This window comes from Uranotaenia lowii, chromosome 1 (genome assembly GCF_029784155.1).
Source record: "Uranotaenia lowii strain MFRU-FL chromosome 1, ASM2978415v1, whole genome shotgun sequence".
NCBI lineage: Eukaryota > Metazoa > Arthropoda > Insecta > Diptera > Culicidae > Uranotaenia > Uranotaenia lowii.
This window is the reverse complement of record NC_073691.1, coordinates 134156472-134179595: the sequence shown is the minus strand read 5'-3', so window position 1 is coordinate 134179595 and position 23124 is coordinate 134156472. Positions and strand designations below refer to the sequence as shown.

At 40.8% G+C, this 23124-nt stretch overlaps 1 protein-coding gene across 1 annotated transcript; it reads right to left on the bottom strand.

The window, feature by feature from the left end:
• Positions 1–795: 795 nt before the first annotated feature.
• On the bottom strand, positions 796–22067 carry LOC129740119 (uncharacterized). Its single transcript, XM_055731722.1, has 3 exons — positions 21672–22067; positions 21364–21542; positions 796–1601 (listed from the first exon to the last, which is right to left on the bottom strand). The coding sequence occupies exons 1-3, from the start codon at positions 21762–21764 to the stop codon at positions 1013–1015; spliced, it is 861 nt and encodes a 286-aa protein (XP_055587697.1). The 5' UTR covers positions 21765–22067; the 3' UTR covers positions 796–1012.
• Between the last annotated feature and the right edge of the window lie 1057 nt (positions 22068–23124).

Genomic DNA, 23124 nt, shown 5'->3' with positions numbered 1-23124 from the left:
GCTGGATGTTGGCTGGCCTTTGTTTTTCAAACATAGTCTTTGGCTAATCGTCAAGAGATTGCTCAAACACAAATTTTTCCTTGACTTTTTCCCAGAGTGTACGTATTTTTGATATTTGCATTGATATTTGTTTCATTGATCATTCATTACATTTTTTTGTAAGATAAGAATGATACGTGGTAGAATGTGTTTTATGTTACAGTAAACTGGGGTATTGCGAACCTAGGTCAGGCAAATAGAAATTTTGCTGCAGCATTTTTAACTGTTCGACAAAAAAATTGAGCACTTTTTGAAAAGATTTGTAATCGTTAATGATAAAAATTTGTGCCGGAACCAAACAAAATCAACAAAGCCGTTGTTTCATAGATGAGGCATGCTCAGTTTGGTGAAACTTGTAAACTTATCCAATGCAAAACTCTCTCAACGACTTAAAAAAAAAGAACGCTGCACACGGTTGATTTGGCCATTTTTAACGATTTCACGATTTTTGAATCCGACCACGTTTTTGACTTGAGTGTCCAAAATTAATTTTCGTCTCGCGGCTTCCATCACGTGTTCCTTTTTTGGAACAAAACGAAGCGTATTGAAATTTTCAGCACTGAAAGAGGAAACATTTCTGAACAAAGTACTGTCAAAAAATTCCAGATCCGACAACTAGGAGCGCAACGGTATAATAAACAGTGCGTCCAGATTTGTCGTGATCCATGGCTTAAGGATATATTTAACTATACATTCTTGGGTACTTACTTTGATTTTGGGTTTGTAATATTTGAAATGAATATGCAAAACCCAATGTGAATTTGATCAGATTTTATTGAATAAATAAAGCGAATAAATAACTACAAATTACTCGTTTGAAGAAGGCAGCTCCAGTGGGTTAAAGTAATAATATGGCGAAAGAAGTAACTATCACAGGACAGAATTGCTTTTCAGAGTTGAAGTTTCAGGTACCAGAGAGAAAAAAATACCACTCCTAGGACATGGAAGACATGTCATAAGAAAGGAAAAACGGTTACAGTGGCATCTGTCCCCCGTATGCGAGCTCGTCGGCATCCTTGGCCGTCAGTTTGCTTTCCAGGCCCTTGGTAAACGACTCAACGAAACCATCGATGGCACGAGCCCAGCCAGCGCTGTAGCTGTCGATGTGATGATGATGCTCTGGCGGGTGGGCCACCACCTCATATGTAACATGTTTTTTGTGCAACAGCTTCTTAATTCCGATAATACCGGCTAACAGAAGTGCCAGCTTGCTCACTAGTAGAGCTTTTCCCACCAGCAACGCGATTCCCTTCAGCACCAGTGCACCCATAATGCCGGCCTTCATGAAGAACGCCATCAGCATCGGACCGTAGTGTTTCATTCTGCCTCGACCTTCTTCGAAGAATTTTCTGGCATCCATCGACACACCGAAGTTCAGTTTGCCACCTTCGCCCGTGGCCACCACTAAATCCGCCGCCTGGAAGGCCCGCCACTTGACGCTGCGGCTCTGAATGAAACGCCAAATCTTGTCGGCCACAATAACACTCAGCTTGTGGTCATCGGAACTGCTGGAGCGTGCCAGCACCGAGAGCTCCTCCGGATCGTCCGCCGTGCCATCCGATCTGTGTGAATGTAGATAAAAATATGGAAAATGAGTTTGGCATTCAGAAACAGCAGATACTGCACTATTAGACTGTGTTGAATTGGAATCATTTTTGAGTTTTTCAAACCCTGGGGTGTAAAAGCTTCGTTTTGGTTAAAACGTTATCCATATTTCGTTAATGGTTTTTGTGAAAAATTATAAATTCTCTAAAAGAAATTTTCTGCTGAACAGTTTCGTTCAGTACGGTTTAAAGATAGTATTTCGGCCGGAAATTTTCTAATAAAAGGCAATGCGTAAAAAGTTCTCATTGCGTGTTAGATGACAATTTTCGGCTAAAATACAATCTATGAACCGCAATAACTTTTTTGTTTCAATTCCAATAGTATTGTAGCCTTGGAGTCAAATATGTGTCTTTGTTTAGGATTTAAGAAAATTATTCGTAAAATGCAAACGTCTAGCGCAGAAAAAAGTTATCAATGAAAAACCAGATTTTTTTTCTTCCTCCCGAGAAAAATACCTTAAAATAATAGTCACGTTTGAGATCCAAGCAACCTCCCCCCCCCCCCCCCCTATGGTCATATCGTTCTGAAATATGACATGTGACTTTATGGTAAGCTAATGATTAGTTTTAACTTGGGGCGAGTGACATTAACCATGTTTTATTCTTCCTATACTATGATATGCAAAAAATGCAAAAAAATACTGTTATGGTCGGTTATGCCGACCATTCTTGCAAGGACCTCTTCTTCAACATCAGCATCATCAACGTTCACAGCCTTCACCTCGGAAGAACCGGTGACGACAAAGACGAATTCTCCACCCAGCTGGAGCGTGAATACGACTGCTGCCCAAAAGATGATTTCAAGAACGACATGGGGGATTTTAACGCTCAGGTCGGCCAGGAGGAGGAACTCAAACCGGCAATTGGAAGGTTCAGTGCGCACCAGCTGACCAACGAAAACGGCCTCAGACTTATAGATTTCGCAGCCTCCAAACGAATGGCCGTACGTAGTACCTTTTTCCAGCGCCGCCTCCCACACAAGTACACCTGGAGATCACCGTACCAAACGCAATCACAGATCGACCACGTTTTGGTGGACAGCCAGCACTTCTCAGACATCATCGACGTCAGATCCTATCGAGGCGCCAACATCGAGGGAGACCATTATCCGGTGATGGTGAAGATGCGCCCAAAACTCTCCGTAGTGTACAACATACGAAACCGACGCCTGCCACAGTTAAATATCGAACGACTGAAGCAACCTGAGGTCGCGGCAGACTAAAGCATGGATCACTACAAATCTGAACGCATTAAAAAGGGTGTATCTCGGAGCTATGTAAACGAAATAAAAATGTTTTGTGCTCAAATTGTAGGGTTTTTACTGCACTTTTAAGGAAAAATAATAAAAAAAAGAATCCGGTGTGGTTTTGATTAAATTTCGTACTTTTCGTCGAGAACCACTCATCTAAGTTTGGACACCCTATTCAATGACCTCAGCGGTCATTCACTGCCCTCAGCGGCCATTTTGTTCCACAATCTTTTCATCTCTGTTGCATCCCGAGTCGTCCTATCATTCTTCTTCATCTTCTGATTAACAATGGCCCAAAATTTTTCGAAAGGGCGGAATCGAGGGGAGTTGGGTGGGTTGATGTCCTTTTCGACAAAATTCACCCGTTGGCCCGATATCACTGTAGTACCACTTTGCTGTAGTGGCAGCTTGCCAAATCTGTCGAAAACTTTACTGGTTCTTTGTAAGATCTAATAAAAGGAAAAAAACATTTTTCAGGCACTCCTCCTTGTACATTTCGGAGTCCATGGTCTTGTTTTTCACAAAAAAATAGGGTTTTTTCGGCCGCAGATCAAAATATCTTGCCAGATCAAACATTTTTCTGCAAAGTTATTGGCAAAAACGAATTTGAACTTGATGGGGACATTACTCCGACCAGTGGCTCTGTAAAATTTTTGGTCAGGAATCCTCCCAAAATCAGATTTCGTGATTTTTGAACCAGACCACATCGGGTTTTTGAGCGTGGGTGTCCAAAATTAATTTTCGTCTCGCGGCTTCTATCCCGTGTAACTTTTTTGGAACAAAACAAATCGTGATGAAATTTTCAGCACTGATAGAGGAAACATTTCCGAACAAAGTACTGTCAAAAAATTCCAGATCCGACTACTAGGAGCGCTATGGTAAAATAAACAGTGCTTCCAGATTTCTGATGATCCATGCTTTATGCGCAGTCGCTCGAAGCAGCGCTGCCGGCAGAGGGCGAGCTTGACGAAGCCCCTCTCGAGGACTGTTGGGAAACCATCAAGACAGCCATCAATGGTGCTGCGGAGAATGTCATCGGTCATGTGGAACGAACTCGATGGAACGACTGGTTCGACGAGGCGTGTAGGAGAGTGATGGACGATTTTTTTTTCGATTAGGGTAAATGTACCCGAACTTGGCCCCTAAGGCATGGTTGACTATATTTCCCATGATTGAAGTCTTCCTGTAATATGTACCTTCAAAAGTCCTTCGACAAATATGATTGCTTACTAGCCTGAAATGTAGTAAAAATATGTCCTTGCTTTAAAGCGGTGGATAGTTTGATATAAACCTGATCAAACTATTGATTGAAATGCTCCTTATTGTGGCCCCCGTTCCGAATTGTGGCCCTTTATGAGTTCCTTAAATTGGCAGCCTCTAGAAGAAATTTGCCTCACTAATACAACAACAGCCCCCACGAATTCGTTGATAATATCCTGGAAGGAAGCACAACAATGTTCTGTGTTGTTTTCAAAAAGTCGAAAGTACGAAATGTCAACCAATTTTTAAAATCGATATTTGCGTGCAGAATTATAATCTTACGTAAAAAAGTTTCATTTGTTTGTTTCAGTTTTTGTTGTGTTTAAAATTTCTATTATCAGAATGACAATCTAGAACAAAAAGGTTCGAAAATATTGCATTGGTTAACATAAAAATGTTTATTAACCGAGCAAACAAATCGTTTGTTCAATTTTTTAAAATGAAATCATGATAGATCTGTTTCCAATGAAGTTAACATACGATAGTGAATGTTCATATTTTTTTTATTCCACTCCCATAAAAGGAGGAGAGACATTTACAAACCAAGAAGACATTTACAAGCAAGAAGCAAGCTAAAGCTAAAACTCAAGTAAGCGAACAATTCTTTGAATCATACCTACATACTTAAAATGTCGCCCTTAGGAATTTTCTAGCAATCGTTTGCGTACACCCGGATAGCAAAACAAGACAAACTATCGCTCACTCCAGCCAGCCTGATAGAAATAGATTGCATCTCACTCGTTCGTTTGGGGACTGTAGCCAATGGAAGCGAACAACAAATTTACAAGCTGGGTGAAATTCAAGCTGCATCCCACTCGCACTCATGCAAAATCATCATCCAAACTCGGCAGCGCTTCCTTCGCATATTCCTTTCCTACGGAAAACAAACGTCGTCACCTCTGCTGATGCACAGTGATCCATAATATAAAACAAACTTGGTCAAAATATTATTTTTGGTTTCACATGAAATTGAAAACAATAAAATTTAGCTCTTAGTAACATAATTTTTCAACATTGTAATGCAACTACTTTTTTTAATAAACATAATATTTAGAATGTCATAATTTTAACTTTGTAACCATTCCTTTCAAAGCGACACATAAACCACAAATGTTCATCTCCAGCACAAATAAAATGAAATCAAAATACGTTGGACCTTATTTACATTTGTAGATTTCTTTTTTGGGTATGGATAAAGTTACTTCAACGTTGTGATCCAAGATATCGATTCGGATCCGAATCCTGTTGATTTCGTGCTCAGAAGTTGAGAGGAAAAGTTCTAGAAGTTTACCAAAAAAAAGGCAGCTAAACTTTTAGTATTATAATTCCAACTAAGATGCCAAATACGCTTGAGAGATAAATAAATTGATTATAGTCCAAAATACATTTATGGTATTTTCAAGTTATTTTAATTCAATCATTCTTTTTACTTTCGACCGGTTTTAAATTTCCAGACCACTGTGCACTAAAGGCCGACGATTCGGCTGCCGGCTGCCGGCTACCGTCTGCCTGCTAATTTCGTTCTCACACATACATACAAACCTCAATTAGTGGAATTTCATGCCAAGATTAGGCGAAAAAAATGTTTATATTTTCTTCAATTTTAGATCAAATATGTAAGTTGTTTGGAGTAGGTTATAATTTTATATTTTTTGCCACGTTTTGCTGTAACCAACGGTATTTTTTAGTGATTTTTTCATAGGGAAGTGTGTTTTTTAAATCGATCCGAAGGTGACAGATGCACTAGCAAGGTAGGTTCATTTCAGATTTTTTCCGAAAATCGTAATTTTACTTCCAGTTCGTCATGTGAAAAAAAATTATTACGCAGTTATTTGGATTCAATTGCGGGCAAATGCTATGCAGAATGTAGACAAATGCGATTTTCTTTTATGTTTGATTTATTTTATATTTTTAGGCATATGTTTGACATACAAATTACCAAAATGCATTTTGGCATGCCAAGATAAGGAGCATGCCAAGTTAAGGCTCACTTACCCTATAGTCGTTTTAACATCTTTATGTCATTCGCGACTTATATCAACGATGCAGTTGGCGGACAAGTCATTGAAAAACTTATCCGGTACAACTGTGTTCGATGTTTACTCTTGGGCTCGAACTCACGGACATCGGCTCAGGAAGCAACAGACTTGCCAACTGAGCTATATCACAAGCCCCTGAAAGGGTGATGGACGAAGAGAATGCCGCGCGAGTGGTGTTGAAGCATGAAGATAGCAAGTGCGATGTGTAGCATGCCATGATTTTATTTTTTTTTATAATTTCGTTTATTTGGAACGGCTCGGACCTTTAGTTTAACGGAGCCAAAATCAAGTTTCTTTTTTTACAATCAAATTCTTAGAACTAAGAGTAGGTAAAGAGACGAATAGAGGAAAAGAGTAGTTAAATGCGGAGATCAATAGATTTAAGAAAAAGATATATCTCGAACATATAGTCTAAGTCTATCGCAGCCAACACATCTCTCACTGGAACGTTAGGTGATTTTCCTCGGGCTCTTAAAGAGTTGACTAAGTTCCCTCTGGCGACAAGATGGACCTCACATGACCAAACAAGATGCTCGATGTCGTGGTAACCTTTGCCACAACTACATAGATTGCTGCTAGCAAGATTCACACGATAAAGTAGCGCGTTTAAGGGACAATGATTAGACATGAGTCGAGAAAATACTCGAATAAAATCTCGACTAAGGTCCAACCTATTGAACCATGGTTTAAGGCTTACCTTAGGGATAATCGAGTGGAGCCATCGACCCATCTCATCCTCGTCCCAATTGCGCTGCCAGTTGACAAGAGTGTTTCTTCTGACCAAAAAATAGAATTCATTGAAGGCAATTTGACGCTGATAAATATAGCCTTCAGTTGCACCCACCTTTGCTAGTGAGTCTGCCTTCTCATTGCCCAGTATCGAGCAATGTGAAGGAACCCAGACGAAGGTGATGTTAAAGTAGGGTTGCCATCCGTCCCGCAAAAGCGGGACATGTCCCGCTTTTTTGGTAAATGTCCCGCCGTCCCGCTTTTTACTCGAAATGTCCCGCTTTTTGAACTAAGTTTTCAATTAAAAATAAGATTTCCCTACGTTTGATTTATTTTGCTTTATCAAAACTGCACATCACACAAATAAGATGTGATCCCTTATTTCTTTGGGAAATATCTTTAAATTTATCTATGCAATTCCTAATAATTTAAAGCTCCATTTGAGTAGGTATACGCCATATGAGTCATAGTATTTATCTATTTTTAAAACTGGTGGAAATCAAGTTAAAATGTATTTTTTTTTATTCAAAGTATCGTTTATGCAATTTAGTGTTGAAAATTGAAAATTTGGACACTGAAAACAGTATCGAAAAGTTCTACATTACAGCACTGAACTCAGTTTCGAAAACTAAAATCCACGGCCTACTTGATCATAAATTTGTAGTTGTTGGCATGGTTATGGCCATATGTTGTTATTTGTTGAGATACCCTTCTTGTTGGTTAATAAATGAATTTTTCGAATTTTCATAAATATGTGTATGAAAATCGTTGCAAAACTCGATTTTTTTTAGCAATCGACATACATAATTATTCGACTCGTCAAATCTCGTTGAATAAATTGAAGACTCTCGTTGAAAAACCCAATTTTTGCAACTTATTGCTTAAATAACTATTTGCTGCATGGCGAAACTTATAGCTTTTCAGTATTAAAATATCAAAAAGATCTCATTTTGGATAATGCTAGAGATAGGTTACTGAAAATGACACTCTGATTTCGCACTGAAACGGATTCTGGAGGATGGTTCATTTGATTTTTATAATTTTGAAATTCTCCCAATCTTGAAACAAAGCTTATTTGAATTTTACAGTGAAAAAAATTATGCTGTAAATATAATGAAACTCTTTTCACAAACCAGAAATTCCAAGCTTATGAATATTCCATAAAAAAAATCAGTGAATATCTACATTGTACATATGAATTAAATATGTATAAAAACAAAATTGGTTTCCTTGTTTCAAATGTAAGCTAAGTTGCCTAATGAGAGCCTTATCCGAGCATTTATTTCGTCATGACATTCAAGTATTGTAAGAAATCAAGAAAAAATCTTGACATTTTAAAAATAAAAAACCGCTTGAAAGCTGATATTTTGTTAAAATTGATTTCACTGTTGTTTCAATCAATGTTGTTTTATCGTCTTTGTGTCATTCGCACTTTTTTCCCAACGGAAGAACATTGAAAAGCTTCAAATTTGTTCGATGTTTACGCCTGGATTTGGAAGCATATTGTGCGTTAAGATAAAAATTTTATAAACGTCTTTGGTGAACTGGCATCATGGCTGACTTCCGACCAAAACATATTGAGTCGTTTTATTTAAGCGTGCGCCAAATTCATATAAAACCAACGTTGCCACAAATTCATTTGAATCGTTTGTGTATCTCATTCTTGCCCAGAAGAGTATATTCCACGCGATCACAAACGATTGCTGGCGAAAACAGTAACAGCAACAACAAAAAAAACATTTCCACCCCGGCAGAGGGTGGTTTGAACAAAATATTTCGATCCCGACCGATTTTACTCAAACCGTTTGGGCGATCATACAAGCATTGCCATACACGATGCAAATCGTGTTCACAGCGACAAAATTTCATCGCATTTGTACCAATGTTGTGTAGTCTGTGGCCCGCTTAAAGTTTGTAGAGATACTTTGGTGGATACAAATTTATGTGTGGCAATGTTGCATATAATGCACTGTGATTTTTTAAACACAACTGTCAAAGTTCGGAAGTAAGTTCGGGATCGGAAGTCCGGACTTCCGAAGTAAAATTTAGTGCTGGCGCTATAATATACGTTGACTCGAAAAGTAGATGTTATATCAACTGAACTTTGCCTCTATTATCGATTAATAGATCTATATACTAGAGATCTATATACTAGATAGAGTAGAAAAAAAACATATTTACGTATGTGTACATACATTTCATGACTTTCTCGAAGAATTTTTAAAATGTCCCGCTTTTTTTGGCTGTGTCCCGCTTTTTTTCTCAAAATGTCCCGCTTTTTTTGAAAAACATCTGGCAAGCCTATGTTAAAGCAGCGTCTGAATAAAGCACTCAACGTTATCCGTATCTTCTCAAGGAAGTACGGTGAGTGCTTTCCGGGCTTAATTGAACGAATAGCCTCAATAGAGCTAAGACTGTCCGTTACAATGAAGTAGTGTTCAACGGTTCGCGTGGCTATGTTATCCAGTGCCCAATGAATGGCTGCTAATTCAGCGATATAAACGGAGCATGGAGATTGCAGACTATACGATGCACAGGATATTTGTTTGAACACTCCAAACCCAGTACACTCGTTTATAAGAGATCCATCAGTAAAGTACATTTGTTCAGCATTGACGTGTCCATACTTTGCATAAAAAATCCTTGGAACAACGGAGGGACGATGTTGTTCAGGGATCACACGGATTTCATGCTGCATGGACAAATCAAACTGGACAGAGGATATGTCGTAGTCAGGGAGAAAAACACGGATGGAAGAATACGATGAAGGATTAACCGGCATAGACATGAATTCATGATATACAGCCATATATCTTGTTTGAAGATTTTGCTCAAGTAGCTTCTCGAAATTTGCAATCACCAATGGGTTCATGACCTCACACCTGATGAGGAACCGAAGGGACAGTGAATAAAATCGATCTTTCAGGGGAAGTACACCAGCCAAAACTTCGAGACTCATGGTATGCGTTGAGGGCATACAACCCAATGCTATTCGCAGACCTCGATATTGAATACGCTCGAGTTTGATGAGGTGCGTTTTAGCAGCTGATTGAAAACAGAAACTACCATATTCCATCACTGAGAGAATCGTTGTACGGTACAGTTTTATAAGATCTTCTGGATGGGCTCCCCACCAGGTGCCGGTGATTGATCGGAGAAAATTGATTCTTTGTTGGCATTTTCCTTTCAGATACTCAATATGGGCTCTCCAGGTACACTTGGAATCAAACCAAACCCCAAGATACTTGAAACACCTCGATTGAGTGATCGTTCTGCCTAGGAGTTGAAGCTTAGGTTGAGCAGGTCTATGTTTCTTAGAGAAAACAACCATCTCCGTTTTCTGAGGGGAAAACTCAATCCCAAGCCCCAAAGCCCAGGAAGACAATCTGTCTAAAGTATCTTGTAAAGGTCTGTGCAGATGAGACTCAGTAGATCCTGTGACAGACACCACGCCGTCATCTGCAAGTTGTCTTAGAGTGCAGCCTTCAGAGAGACAACTGTCGATGTCACTTACGTAAAAGTTGTACAAAAGTGGACTCAAACATGAACCCTGTGGGAGGCCCATGTAAGAGGTTCTGCTAATTGCTATATCTCCGTGAGCAAAGTTAAGATGTTTCTCACAAAGCAAGCTGTATAAGATGTTGTTCAATAGTGGAGGCAGACCTCGGGAGTGTAATTTGTCTGACAAAACCTCTATTGAGACAGCATCAAAAGCTCCCTTTATGTCTAGAAACACTGAAACCATTTGCTCACGTTTCGCATACGCCATTTGAGCCATGATTTTATATAGATGTAAAATAAGTTAGAAATACATAGTTTGTTATTGTTAGACCACCAACCGAGCAGTTTCTACTTTCTTTCCACTCCTTCTCCCAAGAGGTTATGGGCCCAGGAGCTAACGTTGCCTAGTAACCAGTCAACAACGGAAGAAAAAATTTTCCTCAAGCAGTTGAAATGGGGAAAATATAAGTTCCAAAGCTGAATAAATCGAATTACAGCAGCTGGAAGTTCAGCACCGAGCTGCTGCTAATCCGGGAGGACCTCTGGAAGTATGTCACCGGGACGATACCAGAAGCACTGGCTGCGACGGAACATGTCCCGGGAAACGAAGCCGAAATCAAAGCCTGGAAGTACGGGGACCAACGAGCACGAGCGACGATCGGTCTGATGATGGAGAGCAACCAGCATGGCCTCATCAAGCAGACGACCACGGCTCGTGAAGCATGGGACAAGCTGAAGGACCACTTCGAGAAGCCGACGCTGACATCCAAGGTCTCGTATTTGCGAAATTTGATCTCCAAGCCATTCTGTGAAGGCGACGACATTGAGAAGCACGTGAACGAGATGGAAGAAGTTTTCGACCGCCTATCCGTGGGTTGAAGCTCGACGAGAAACTGCAGATTGCGGTGGTGCTGAGTAGCCTTCCGAAATCGTTCAACGCCCTGACGACCGCGTTGGAGAGCCGGGCGGACAACGAACTTACGTTAGAGCTCGTGAAAACCAAGCTGATCGACGAGGTGACGAAGCAGGAAAACTACGATCCGGAATCCGTTCTGAAGGCTGGATCTGGTAAGAAGGTCTGCCATTATTGTTGGAAGCCGGGCCATAAGCAGAGGGATTGCCGGAAACAAGCAAGCGACCAGGAAAAGAACACCAGAAGCGACCGGAAAAACCGGAAAAATTCACTCAGAGCGAAGGCCGTGCGTGAAGCGACGAATGAAAATTGTGCTTTCAGGACGAAGCGGACTGGACACACCGGAAGCTGGGTCGTCGATTCCGGGGCGACATCCCACATGTGCGCCGAACGAGATTTCTTTCTGGACCTGGATGAAACCATCAACGAAAACGTCACGCTGGCCGACGGGACGATGACAGCTGCGAAGGGCAAAGGGACGTGCAAAGTGGATTGCTGCGATCTGGAAGGCAAAAATCGCACAATCACGCTTTCGGGTACTTTGTTCGTACCGAATTTGGAGACCAACATGATCTCGGTGCGCAAGCTGGTTGTTAAGGGCGGTGAGGTGATTTTCGACACCAAGAACTGCAGGATCATGAAAGAGACGCAAGTTGCAGCTGTGGCGGTTGTGGCCGGTGGGTTGTATTGTACAAGAACGCCCACAACGCCATGAAAGTAGAAGAGAAAACGCACACGCAGGATTGCCAGCACGCGTGGCACAGAAAGATGGGCCATCGAGACAACGACGCCGTCCAGGAGCTGTTTAACAACAAGCTAGCGAGCGGCATCAAGATCACCGATTGTGGCATACGGTCCGTGTGCGAGTGCTGCCAAGAGGGTAAACTTGCACGACTTCCGTTCCCGAAGAAAACGAAGAAGCTATCGAAAATGCCGCTGGACCTGATCCACGTGGACATATGTGAACCCATGAAAAATGTTACGCCAGGAGGATGTCGGTACTATCTGACAGTCACCGACGACTTTTCCCGATACACAACCGTGTATTTTTTGCGGGAGAAATCCGATGCTGAGGAGAAGCTGAGGGATTCGTTTTGGAGGCAAAGACGAGATTTGGCAGGCCGCCAAAAGTCATGCGCTCCGACAATGGTGGCGAGTTCAAGAACAGGTCGTTGGAAAGGTTCTTCAAGCAAGAAGGAATCAGACAGCAGTTTTCAACGCCACACACCCCACAGCAGAACGGAACATCAGAACGCAAAAATCGTTCCCTGAACAAAATGGCGCGGTGCATGCTGCTGGACGCAGGGCTACCGACGAAGTACTGGGCGGAGGCTGTGAACACGGCCGACTACCTACAGAATCGTCACTCCTTATGAAGCGTGGTGGAGAGAAAAGCCAGACCTGAGCCACGTACAGGTTTTTGGTGCGGATGCATACGTGTGGATATCGAAGCAAAATCGAACGAAGTTTGATGCAGCAGCGCTGAAGATGACTTTCCTTGGTTATTCGACCCAACAAAAAGCGTACAGATTCTTGGACAGGAGCTCCGGGCACGTCATCAACAGCAGAGATGCCCGTTTCATGCCGACTGGCAGTATCCAAGAAGCAGAAGAAGGCAATGGAAGTATCGTTGATTATCGCTTCTATTCGACCGACAATTTTCAAACAAATTCATTTCCTATCGTTGCAGGGGACGTTCTCTGTGAGCCAGCAGACGACGAGGAAGGATTCAAGTCGGGTTCCGAAGACAGCAAAGATCAAGATACGTTCATCGAATCGGACGACGACACCACACTCACCGAAGATCACGATGCCGCACAGTAAACGAAAATTACCGAGTTCGGTAATTTTTTTACCGAAATCCTAACATGTGTAAATCGGTAAACTGTTCGGTAATTTTTTCGGTAAAAAATAAACGAAAATCGGTAAATGAAGGATCGATTTACCGATGTTCGTTTATTTTTTACCGAAAAAATTACCGAACAGTTTAACGATTTACACATGTTAGGATTTCGGTAAAAAAATTACCGAACTCGGTAATTTTCGTTTACTGTGCGATGAACGTCCCCTCAACTAGCACGCCGATACGTGTGTCAAGCCGATCGAACAAAGGGGTACCGCCACCCCGATTTCCCGAAGCCGGCAGCCTTGTAAGCCAGCAAACATTCGAACCGAGGACTCTAGCAGAAGCGCTAGCAAGTCCCGAACGGGATCACTGAAAAAATGCTATGGATGAAGAGTATGCTGCCCTCCAAGAAAACTCCACCTGGGACATCGTTAGCCTTCCCCCAAACCGGAAGCCGGGAGCGCGGGAATGTTGCAAGATACAAGGCCCAGCTAGTTGCCCAGGGATGCAGCCAGAAATTTGGTACTGACTACGACGAGGTTTACGCCCCGGTTGCGAAGCACACCACGTTTCGGGCACTCCTGTCGGTAGCAGCACGTCGAAAGATGCAAGTTAAGCACGTCGATATCAAGACGGCATTTTTGTACGGAGAGATCTCGGAGACCATCTACATGCGTCAACCGCCTGGGTACGAATCCGGAAATCCCACGGAAGTGTGCCATTTGAGGAAGAGTTTATACGGCTTGAAGCAAGCAGGAAGGGTCTGGAACCAGACCATAACCGACGTTCTGAAGCAGCTGGGATATGAAGCTCCGAAGCGGACTGCTGCCTTTTCGTGAAGAAAGACGATAGGTTATCATTCATTCTACTCTACGTAGATGACATGCTGATCGTCACCAACGGCAGCAAGGAGTACGAGCGAGTACGGAAGAGCTTGGAGAAGAAATTCAAGATTTCGTGTCTGGGCGATGTCAGCAATTATCTTGGCATCCGTGTTGAGCAGCAGGAAGACGGAAGTTTCCTGTTTAGACAAGAAAGTTACATCGAGAGAATATTAACGAAGTTCGGGATGGAGCAAGCCAAACCATCGCCGTTTCCGATGGACCCTGGCTACGTCACGGCAAAGCAAAAAGAGGAAAAAGTTATGGCCACCATCGAGAAATACCAGAGTCTCGTGGGAAGTTTACTCTACGTCGCCGTATGCACGCAGCCCGATCTGGCAATCACGGCGTCCATCCTCGTGAGTAAGGTCAGCATACCAACGGAACGTGACTGGACAGAAGCAAAACGAGCCTTGCGGTATTTGAAGGGTACTGCTGGACTGAAGCTGCAACTAGGAGGAAAAGGTCATCTCGAAGGTTACGCTGACGCTGACTGAGCAGGCGATCGTGCGGACAGGAAGTCGAATTCCGGATTTCTGTTCAAGCTTGGCGGTGGAACGATCAGTTGGACAGCACGAAAGCAGGAATGTTTGACATTATCTTCCACCGAAGCGGAATATGTTGCACTCGCTGAAGCTAACAAGGAGCTACTCTGACTCATAAAGCTGATGCAAGGACTTGGCGAGGACATCAAGCAGCCGGTGATCATCCATGAGGACAACCAGAGCTGCATCAGTTTGCTGAGTGCCGAAGGTGAAACCAGACGGACGAAGCACATCGAAACCCGATACAATTTCGTTCGGGATCTGACCAGGACTGGAATCGTCAACGTCAAGTATTGTTCGACGAAGAATATGTTGGCAGACATGCTGACAAAACCCCTGAACCGGATCAAGTTGCAGAAGATGAGGGAGAAGATAGGCCTGCAGAACATCGTCCTTGAGGAGGAGTGTTGAAGCATGAAGATAGCAAGTGCGATGTGTAGCATACCATGATTTTATATAGATGTAAAATAAATTAGAAATACATAATTATTAATTGTTAGACCACCAGCCGAGCAGGTTCTACTTTCTTTCCACTCCTTCCCTCAAGAAGTGACAGTAGTGCAAAGAGGGACCCGTCGAAATATGGAAAATCACCGACAAAGGAAGAGGCAGTAAGTTCACATTTTTCAGGAGAAAGAGCGCCGCCTGGAGGAGGAGGAGCTCGATGAGCTGGAGCAGCTGCATTGTTCCTAAGAAACACGAAAGTTCTATCAAAACTTCACATCGTGCCTCAAGCCGAACGGAGGGCATCCTGACGAAAATTGGATAGAAATTAAAAATCTCAAAAAACTGCTTTGCATTGCTAGTGAATTTATTGATTAATATAACCTTTGCAAAAACATTTCATGCTATCATTAACAGCTCTAGCAAGCAAAATCCGCAATTTTTAAATACTTTTCAATGGATTCAGATTTTTTATTTTGAAAAGGTAATAACTTTTTTCATGAAATTCTTAGCTGCTTGTCATGTTAGCAAAAAATGAAGCTTAAGAATAGTCAAAACCAAAAATCAAAGACCGACTTCATTTCAAGCTTATTTGTATTTTCTGGATGATTTAATGTTCAAAAATTTTTTCTTCCATACCAATTTCCATACAAAATTGAAACGCGTTGCGCTAACTCAGGAATCAACCAAATCATCTCAAATTTTACACTGATGTTTGGTGACCCTAAAAAAGATGAAGGGGTTGTATATTAGATACGACCGCCGGGTTAACGTAGAATTACGACGATTTGATTTGTGTCAATATATTATTTAATAAATTTGTAAACGTGACTTATGCATTTTATTTAATGTACATAGATCACATGGGTCAAACTTGTTACATAGCATTGATATTTTATGTTATACAATAATTTTTTTTTTTTCAAAATCGTTGCAAATTGACCGCCTTAGAAAAAAAAATGGATAGCATTAAACGCCTAAAGGTATGTAATACAATCCAATCGTTTGTATTTAAGAATCTGACCATAAGCTTTTTGACAAACGCTTGCGGTTCAGCGGTGGCAGTGGTGGCATTTTCATTCATTTTCTTTTAATTCGGATTCATGAATACAAAAATACCAGAAAACGATTGGATATCGAACTTAATGTTCTGATCACGTCGTTGTGTCTGAAGAATTTTCGTAGATGATGGAATTTTCTCAGAGAAACATGGGAAACAAAAGAAGGGAAGAATGTAGCCGTAAGAATAATGAAGTTTTCAAAAAATATAACGACTAGCCAAAGGAACCTTAAACCGCAATCTCTTCGCCGTTGTACGTTGTTGTACCAAGCAATGGTTTCATGTATATATATTGAGAAATTCATTGTAAATTATTTTTGAAAATGTACTGACTGATTGGATAATTAAAACACTGATTGAAGGAAAACCTAAATACCACTCAACTATTTATTACCAAACAACGACTTGATACTTATCAATATGGAAAAATAACTCAGTTGCTCAGTGAAATCATCAAATTTGATGAGTAATCAGTTAAATATAGTTCATAACATTCAGTCGAGAAAAAAATTATGTTAGATAAATACTCGGCAGCGCTGTCCCACGCTCAATCATTTCAACAGCCGTTCCACACCAACATCTGCAGGTCTCAAGCGTTTGATTTAAATCAGTAGGGGGAATGTGGAAAATATGCTCTAATGAAAAGAACACCTACGTATTCATCGAATGTTTTCATAAATATGCATGTGTTTCCTTCATATTGAAGAAATTGAAAACTTTGAAAGTTTTCAAGACCTCTTTTTAATTCTAAAAGCTGTCATATTAGCTAAAATTCTTATCGTTCGGATTTTAGGCTGCGCTTATCATTGTATTAATATTTTATAAAGAGATATGTTCGTATTATTTCATTGCAAACGGTGCAAACCAATTTAATTGTTTGCTTTCATGCCTCACCTTCTGTTTAATGAATTGAAAATTTTCCTTTGTCAAACGGTTTCAGGGCATTTAGTCGGATAGGCGCATATAATAAAACTTCCCTTATCTAGTTTTTCATTTTTTCCAGTTTGCTCCGTTATTCCCATATAGCAATCACAAGCGTAACAGAACGCTTGAATGTAGGGCGGGGAGCAAATTTTTTCATACTTTAGTTAAAGTTTCGAAATAGTCAAGCAATCAAACAGCCCTTTTAAGGGCTCATAATATATTCGAAAAGAGTCGTCTTGAATCTTTAAGGTCTTAATGGAAGGGCATGTGCTGGATGGGTGGATGTGCGCTGGTTGTGTGTGAAGTGTGTTAGGTATGCATGATGTGAGTTGAGTATGCATGATGTGAGTTGAGTATGCATGATGTGTGTTGAGTATGTAAGATGAGAGTTGAGTATGTAAGATGAGAGTTGAGTATGTAAGATGAGAGTTGGGAATGTATGTTGATTGTGTGAGTGCGACATGTGTGAGTGTAGTTGTTGTTGGGTGTACCAAGATTGTAAAATGTGCGCTGCGTTTGAAATGTGTAAAATGTTATGCGTAACGTGTATTTTAAATATGACTTGTGATGCGTGTTATGAGAAACCAATGTGAAAAACATGTTAAATTACATGAGTCTGCAAATATTTTCTGAATTTCTAGTTGACGCTGGCTTGCGGATGGGGATGAAATTACGGCTCAATATAATAGCAGATCTATAGAAAATTCTATTGAGACAACGTTTGAACCAATTGTCTCTAGTCGTATTTCTATCAGATTTGAGGTATTTAGTGTGCTGTGAATGTTGTGATGGGCCCTGTGCGTGTTGCCCTGTGCCGCCTCTGCTGCTGTTTAATCCTGCTTGCTGGTAGGTTACCACAGCGGAACTACAATACGATATCTGCGTTGGATTACCGCTGGTGGGGTCCAGACGCAGATCGAGTTGCATGTCTGTTCTGCTCGACAGGCAAATTTAAAACGACCGCGTCGGCGGCAAACACCTTTCTTTTATACTTTTTGAAGGCTGAAACAATTAAAACTCACTAAGGGGCGGAGTCCGTGTTTTTTTTTTTTCATTTTCGACTAACCAATCAACGATGAGCAGTCTTCATATGTCTTTTAGAAAAGATGTCTCTGAAAGAGGCGTTTTTCGTGACGCGAGATCTTTTCGCAAATTTTAATTTGTCCCCCCTATAAGGGTATATACGGACGATAGTATTGGCGAAAAATTGGCCTCAGCCATAACCTCAAATTTTTATTTTCTGGCGGCCTCACCAGTGATGCTAGGTGCGTTACTCAAATCAGTATTTGCTTGTTTAAAACTAATTACAATATTTCTGAGTTGATTTATTTTTTTAACTATCAACAGCTAAACGTTTGAATTCATTACGGGGCGTCCCTAAATGGATGAAGATAAGCCATCTTTTGCTAATGAATTTCCAAGGTGAATTCAAAACATCTGAAATATATGTTCATGTACTGCTTGGTAGATTAAAAAAGAGTTGTTTCTAACTTCTAAATGAATGCAAAATCATTCACTATTACAAACAAGTAAAATAATGATGACCCCGTCTATGTTGAATTTGAAAATAATCGCCTAAATGCTCTGATTATTTTAAACATATCCACATAATTAGCTACATCGTTTAAGTGTGCGATACAGTATGTTGATATTTCGTTCAGATAAATGATGTCTTTAATTTCACATTCGAATAGAAATCTACGGGAAAGTTGCAAATTCTCAGTACTCATGAAAAGGTTTTTCAATAACTATGCAATTAAAAAAAATAATCATTTTACCAAATATCAATGCACTTGGCACCCCTGAACACCCAAAAAATCAAAACACGAGCATCTGTGTATCGCTTTTCCACAGGGTGAATTTGTCGAAATTAGTACTGCAAAATCGCGATTGTCGTGCGCCCTTCTCAAAAATCGATTCTGTTCTCCCATGGTTTGAGGTTAGGGCTGAGGCCTCCTGATAAGTTGGTGTTCGTGTAGAACTGTCAATATATCCTAATAGTGTTGCCGTAAGACGTAATTCTACGTCAAAACATATGGGAGCAAAAAGTAATTTTTTGCAGCGGTCTTATGTACGTGCTGGCTTTCGGATCCGAGACCCGCTTGTACAATAATAACAAGGTAACGATCGACGGCGACGAGCTGGAGATAGTTGAAGACTTTGTCTATCTCGGCTCACTGGTGACCGCTGAAAATGACACCAGCCGTTAGATCTGGCGGCGAATTATCAGCGGAAGTCGTGCCTACTATGGACTCCACAAGCAACTGCGGTCGAGAAGACTTAGCCCTCGCACGAAGTGTTATCTGTATATGACGGCGTGCAGGAGAACGGAGTGTGGAGGCGAAGGATGAACCACAAGCTCGCGCGACTCTACGGCGAACCACCACCTAAGCAGGAGGCCTCAGCCCTAACCACAAACCATTGGAAAACAGAATCGATTTTTGAGAAGGGCGCACGATAAACGCGATTTTCCCGTACTGATATTGACAAATTCGCCCCGTGGAAAAGGGATGTTCAGGGGTGCCAAGTGCATTGATATTAAATGATAAATGAGCAATAAATCTAGCGTAACATTTCAAAAGGGCGAAACTAGCAGTTTGCTCGAAACGAGAAAAACGCGTTTGAAAATTCGGAACACCTATTCAAATCCTATTTAAAAAATCGACCACTTTTTGTTCAACAACATTAAAAAATGTGCATTATATTCTCTTATTGTTCGATGGTTATCAAGAACTTTAACTTTTTTCGCTTAATTTCAGAGATTTTCGAGTTTCGCCCTTTTATTGTTTTCGATTCCAGTTACGCTTGCAAGTTTCGCCCAATTGATCGGTTGTTTTTGTTTTGGTTTTGAAGTTTCGCCCATTCGTCCTACACGCAAAAACTAATTAGGCCGTTTTGTCACAAACGGTCAACTCAGTTACGCCTATTGGCCCTACACGAATAGAAAAATTCACTCCATTTTGAATAGGCGTAACTTCACGTTCCAACGAAAATGCATCAACAGGAAGTTTCGCCCAATTGAATTTTATCAATTTTTTGAAAGTTTTAAGTAATTTTAAAATGAAACCGCGTTTAATAGGTAAAGTGCAACCGCGTGCATCCGGAATGACCGTTAAATCGATTTGTTTACATTTGGCAGTTTCGCCCTTTTTAAATGTTACGCTAGAAATGATTATATTTTTCAATTTTATTGTTATTGAAAACCCTTTCCATGAGTACTTAGAACATGTATTTTTCCTGTAGATTTATTTTCGTATGTGAAACTAAACGCATCATTTATCTGAACGAAATAACAACTAGCTGTAAAAACAACTCTTTGTTAATCTACCAAGCAGTACATGAATATATTTTTCAGATGTTTTTAATACTCCTTGAAAATTTATTAACAAAAGATGGCTTATCTTCATCCGTTTAGGGATGCCCCGTAATGGATTCAAACGTTTATCTGTCGATAGTTAAAAAAAAATCAATTCAGAAATATTATAATTAGTTTAAAACATGCAAATACTGATTTTAGTAACGCACCTAGCATACCTGGGGAGCAGCCACCAGCTAATCAAAATTTGAGATTATGGTTGAGGTCAATTTTTCGTCAATACCTTCGTCCGTATATACCCTTATACAAGCTTATATTTATAAGAGTTCCATTCCGCTCTAGAAGCGTGTTCAGTTTGCTCCACACAGGTACTTATTTTAAGCTTTTGGGACACGAATGTTCCAAATTTTTAATTCTTTTAATTCACAACCAGATAGGAAATGGTAATCTTATGTGTCTGAACATGTCACACTAATGAAACCAGCATTATAAAGCTGTTTAGGATGATAAAATCAGCGTTCTTCATTACATCCTTATTTTTCTGGTTTTTTTCACATTTGAGACCTGAAGAATCCATTTTTAATTTTCTTGTGTCAAACTTTGAAATAAAATCCATTAGAACAAATCGTTGGATTTTTCAAATCGAAAAGAATATACACAATCTAAAACTCTTTAAGCTTTCTTACTAGCTGGAAGCATAAAAATGCTATTTAAATTGAGGCCTTATTAATTTATTTTCAATTTCAATATTCTGCGAACTAAGATTGTGTTTTATAAATAAATTTGTATCTGATACAATGTTGCATCACACATTGAATATCCTGCCTGATTATCACACGCTGAGAGCATCAACTACTGCTGCCACTCATGTAATTAAACTCGACTGTTAATGTTTCTTGGTAATTTTCCTCAATTAACACTTGTTGTTGGCCTGAGGCTTACAGAGCTGTCATGAAAACAATGCTTCTGTTTATTATAATCCTTCCACGATTTCCGTTCACAATAACACATACCTCGTCCTCAGCAGTTCTACACTATCGCCCAGGGCAATGCTGGACTTCTTCAGCATCCGGTTCATGTAGCTCACCAGCTTGAGCATCACACAGGAGCTGTTATCCTTTTGGGTGCACTTGGCCCCAAGCCGCTTCACGAAGGAATCTTCCAGGGCCGTTTTGACGACCGTTGATGGAGCCTAAACGTTGCAAGATGGTAAGACGAAGGAAAATGAACACCATTAATTACTATTCTTGCATTGTCACTGGAATTGTGTGAATGATAGAATCCCTTTTTGGAGCATCCGTTCTCTCGGAGAATTCCGTACCACATGATTGATGGGTCCTCCGTTATCCAGAGCCGGATTAGCGTAGCTCATCGCAACTAGCAGACATGGCAGAAGAAAACGAATCACTTTCATTTTTACTTTCTTTGGGTTCCGATCCTAAGTGTAATTTTCCTTTGCGTGTCTCTCAAACAATGTCACGCCACCATTAATTTTCCCCAAACACAAAGATGTCCTTTTTTGGGATCCTTTAAGGATCGGATTAATTTGACACTGTTTGGATGACACCACCTTGAGCACACGCTACAATTTCCGAATTTTTACACGGAACGCCAAACATTAATTGCGATTATCGCCCGCTCTTCTTAACATTACCGTACACGAAACGTGCGCCCAGATCTTGGAATCACCGAAGCAAAACTGAGCCATAATATCAAGTTGTCGTATTTATAAGACCTTGCGCGAATAAGTGACCCCCCAGGGGTGTCCACCATGTTCAGATTCTTCGCCACGAAACTAATATCATCACTCTCGCTATCATTGAATCCAGCTCTATATGCCCGGCCCCAGTTGAAGAAACAGCCAAGTTACAGCCTACTCACGAGACGGCCCGGGAAAATCGTAAGTGAGATGCCACCCTGAACCCCGATCGACTGTGCCATCATATCTACTCCTTCTCATCCTCCCCGGCTTCCCATTAACTGCCAATGGCCAACGCCAACGATTTTCTCTCCAATACCAGGCTTACAGATTCCGACGGCCAAGATCACAGTAGGTACCGAGGTACTTGTGGGGCTACAAATTGCGTCAATAATTTTCCCGCTGCAGCATACATGAACGTCGGCTCCGCGAAAAAAAAAAACAAATCCTCCAGTTATCTCCGAGGGACAGGTATCTAAGTGCTGCCTAACCGGCTTTTCTGGATTGAAGGTACCTTCTGTTTCCAGTAGCGAAAATGGAAATTCGCCAAAAATAAGCTTCGGGCTGCGACCAGCGATAGGTTTGAAAAGTTTCCACCAAAAAGGTGCTGGATGAGTCTTCAAGCAAGTTGAAATCCGAGTGTCGTTTTGCGATAGAATTGTGTGATTCGAGTGAGCATTCCCTGGGGCTTATTCTGCGAGGCGAGTGACGTGAAGTGACTTGGCTTTTTATAGTCACGGTATTCTAGCAGGCGAATGCCGTGACTTGAATGAACTTTTGGTGACTTGAATGAACTTTTTTTTTCTGTCACCGTATTCTCAGAGGCGAATGGCGTGACTCAAGTCGGTGCCAAGTGACTTTTGAAGTCGTAACCTATTCCGCAGGTGACTTGGAAGAAATAAAAACGAAAACTTTTCAATATGACAAAATTGTAATGATATTATTGACAGAAACTTAAAAATAAATGTTTTTAGATGAAAAAAGTTTTGATAAAATACAATTAACCCTTTCCTTCCCACGAGGGACTTCACGTCTTAAAAATAGAAATATTGATTATCAACTAATGTTCTACAAT

What these genes read in the sequence shown, in the direction of transcription:
- LOC129740119 (XM_055731722.1), bottom strand. Translation starts at nt 21,764, where the DNA reads ATGAAAGTGATTCGTTTTCTTCTGCCATGTCTGCTAGTTGCGATGAGC. An exon ending in GAGGACCCATCAATCATGTG is followed by an intron (nt 21,543 to 21,671) that starts GTACGGAATTCT and finishes TGCAACGTTTAG; the next exon opens with GCTCCATCAACGGTCGTCAA. An exon ending in GTAGAACTGCTGAGGACGAG is followed by an intron (nt 1,602 to 21,363) that starts GTATGTGTTATT and finishes ACATTCACACAG; the next exon opens with ATCGGATGGCACGGCGGACG.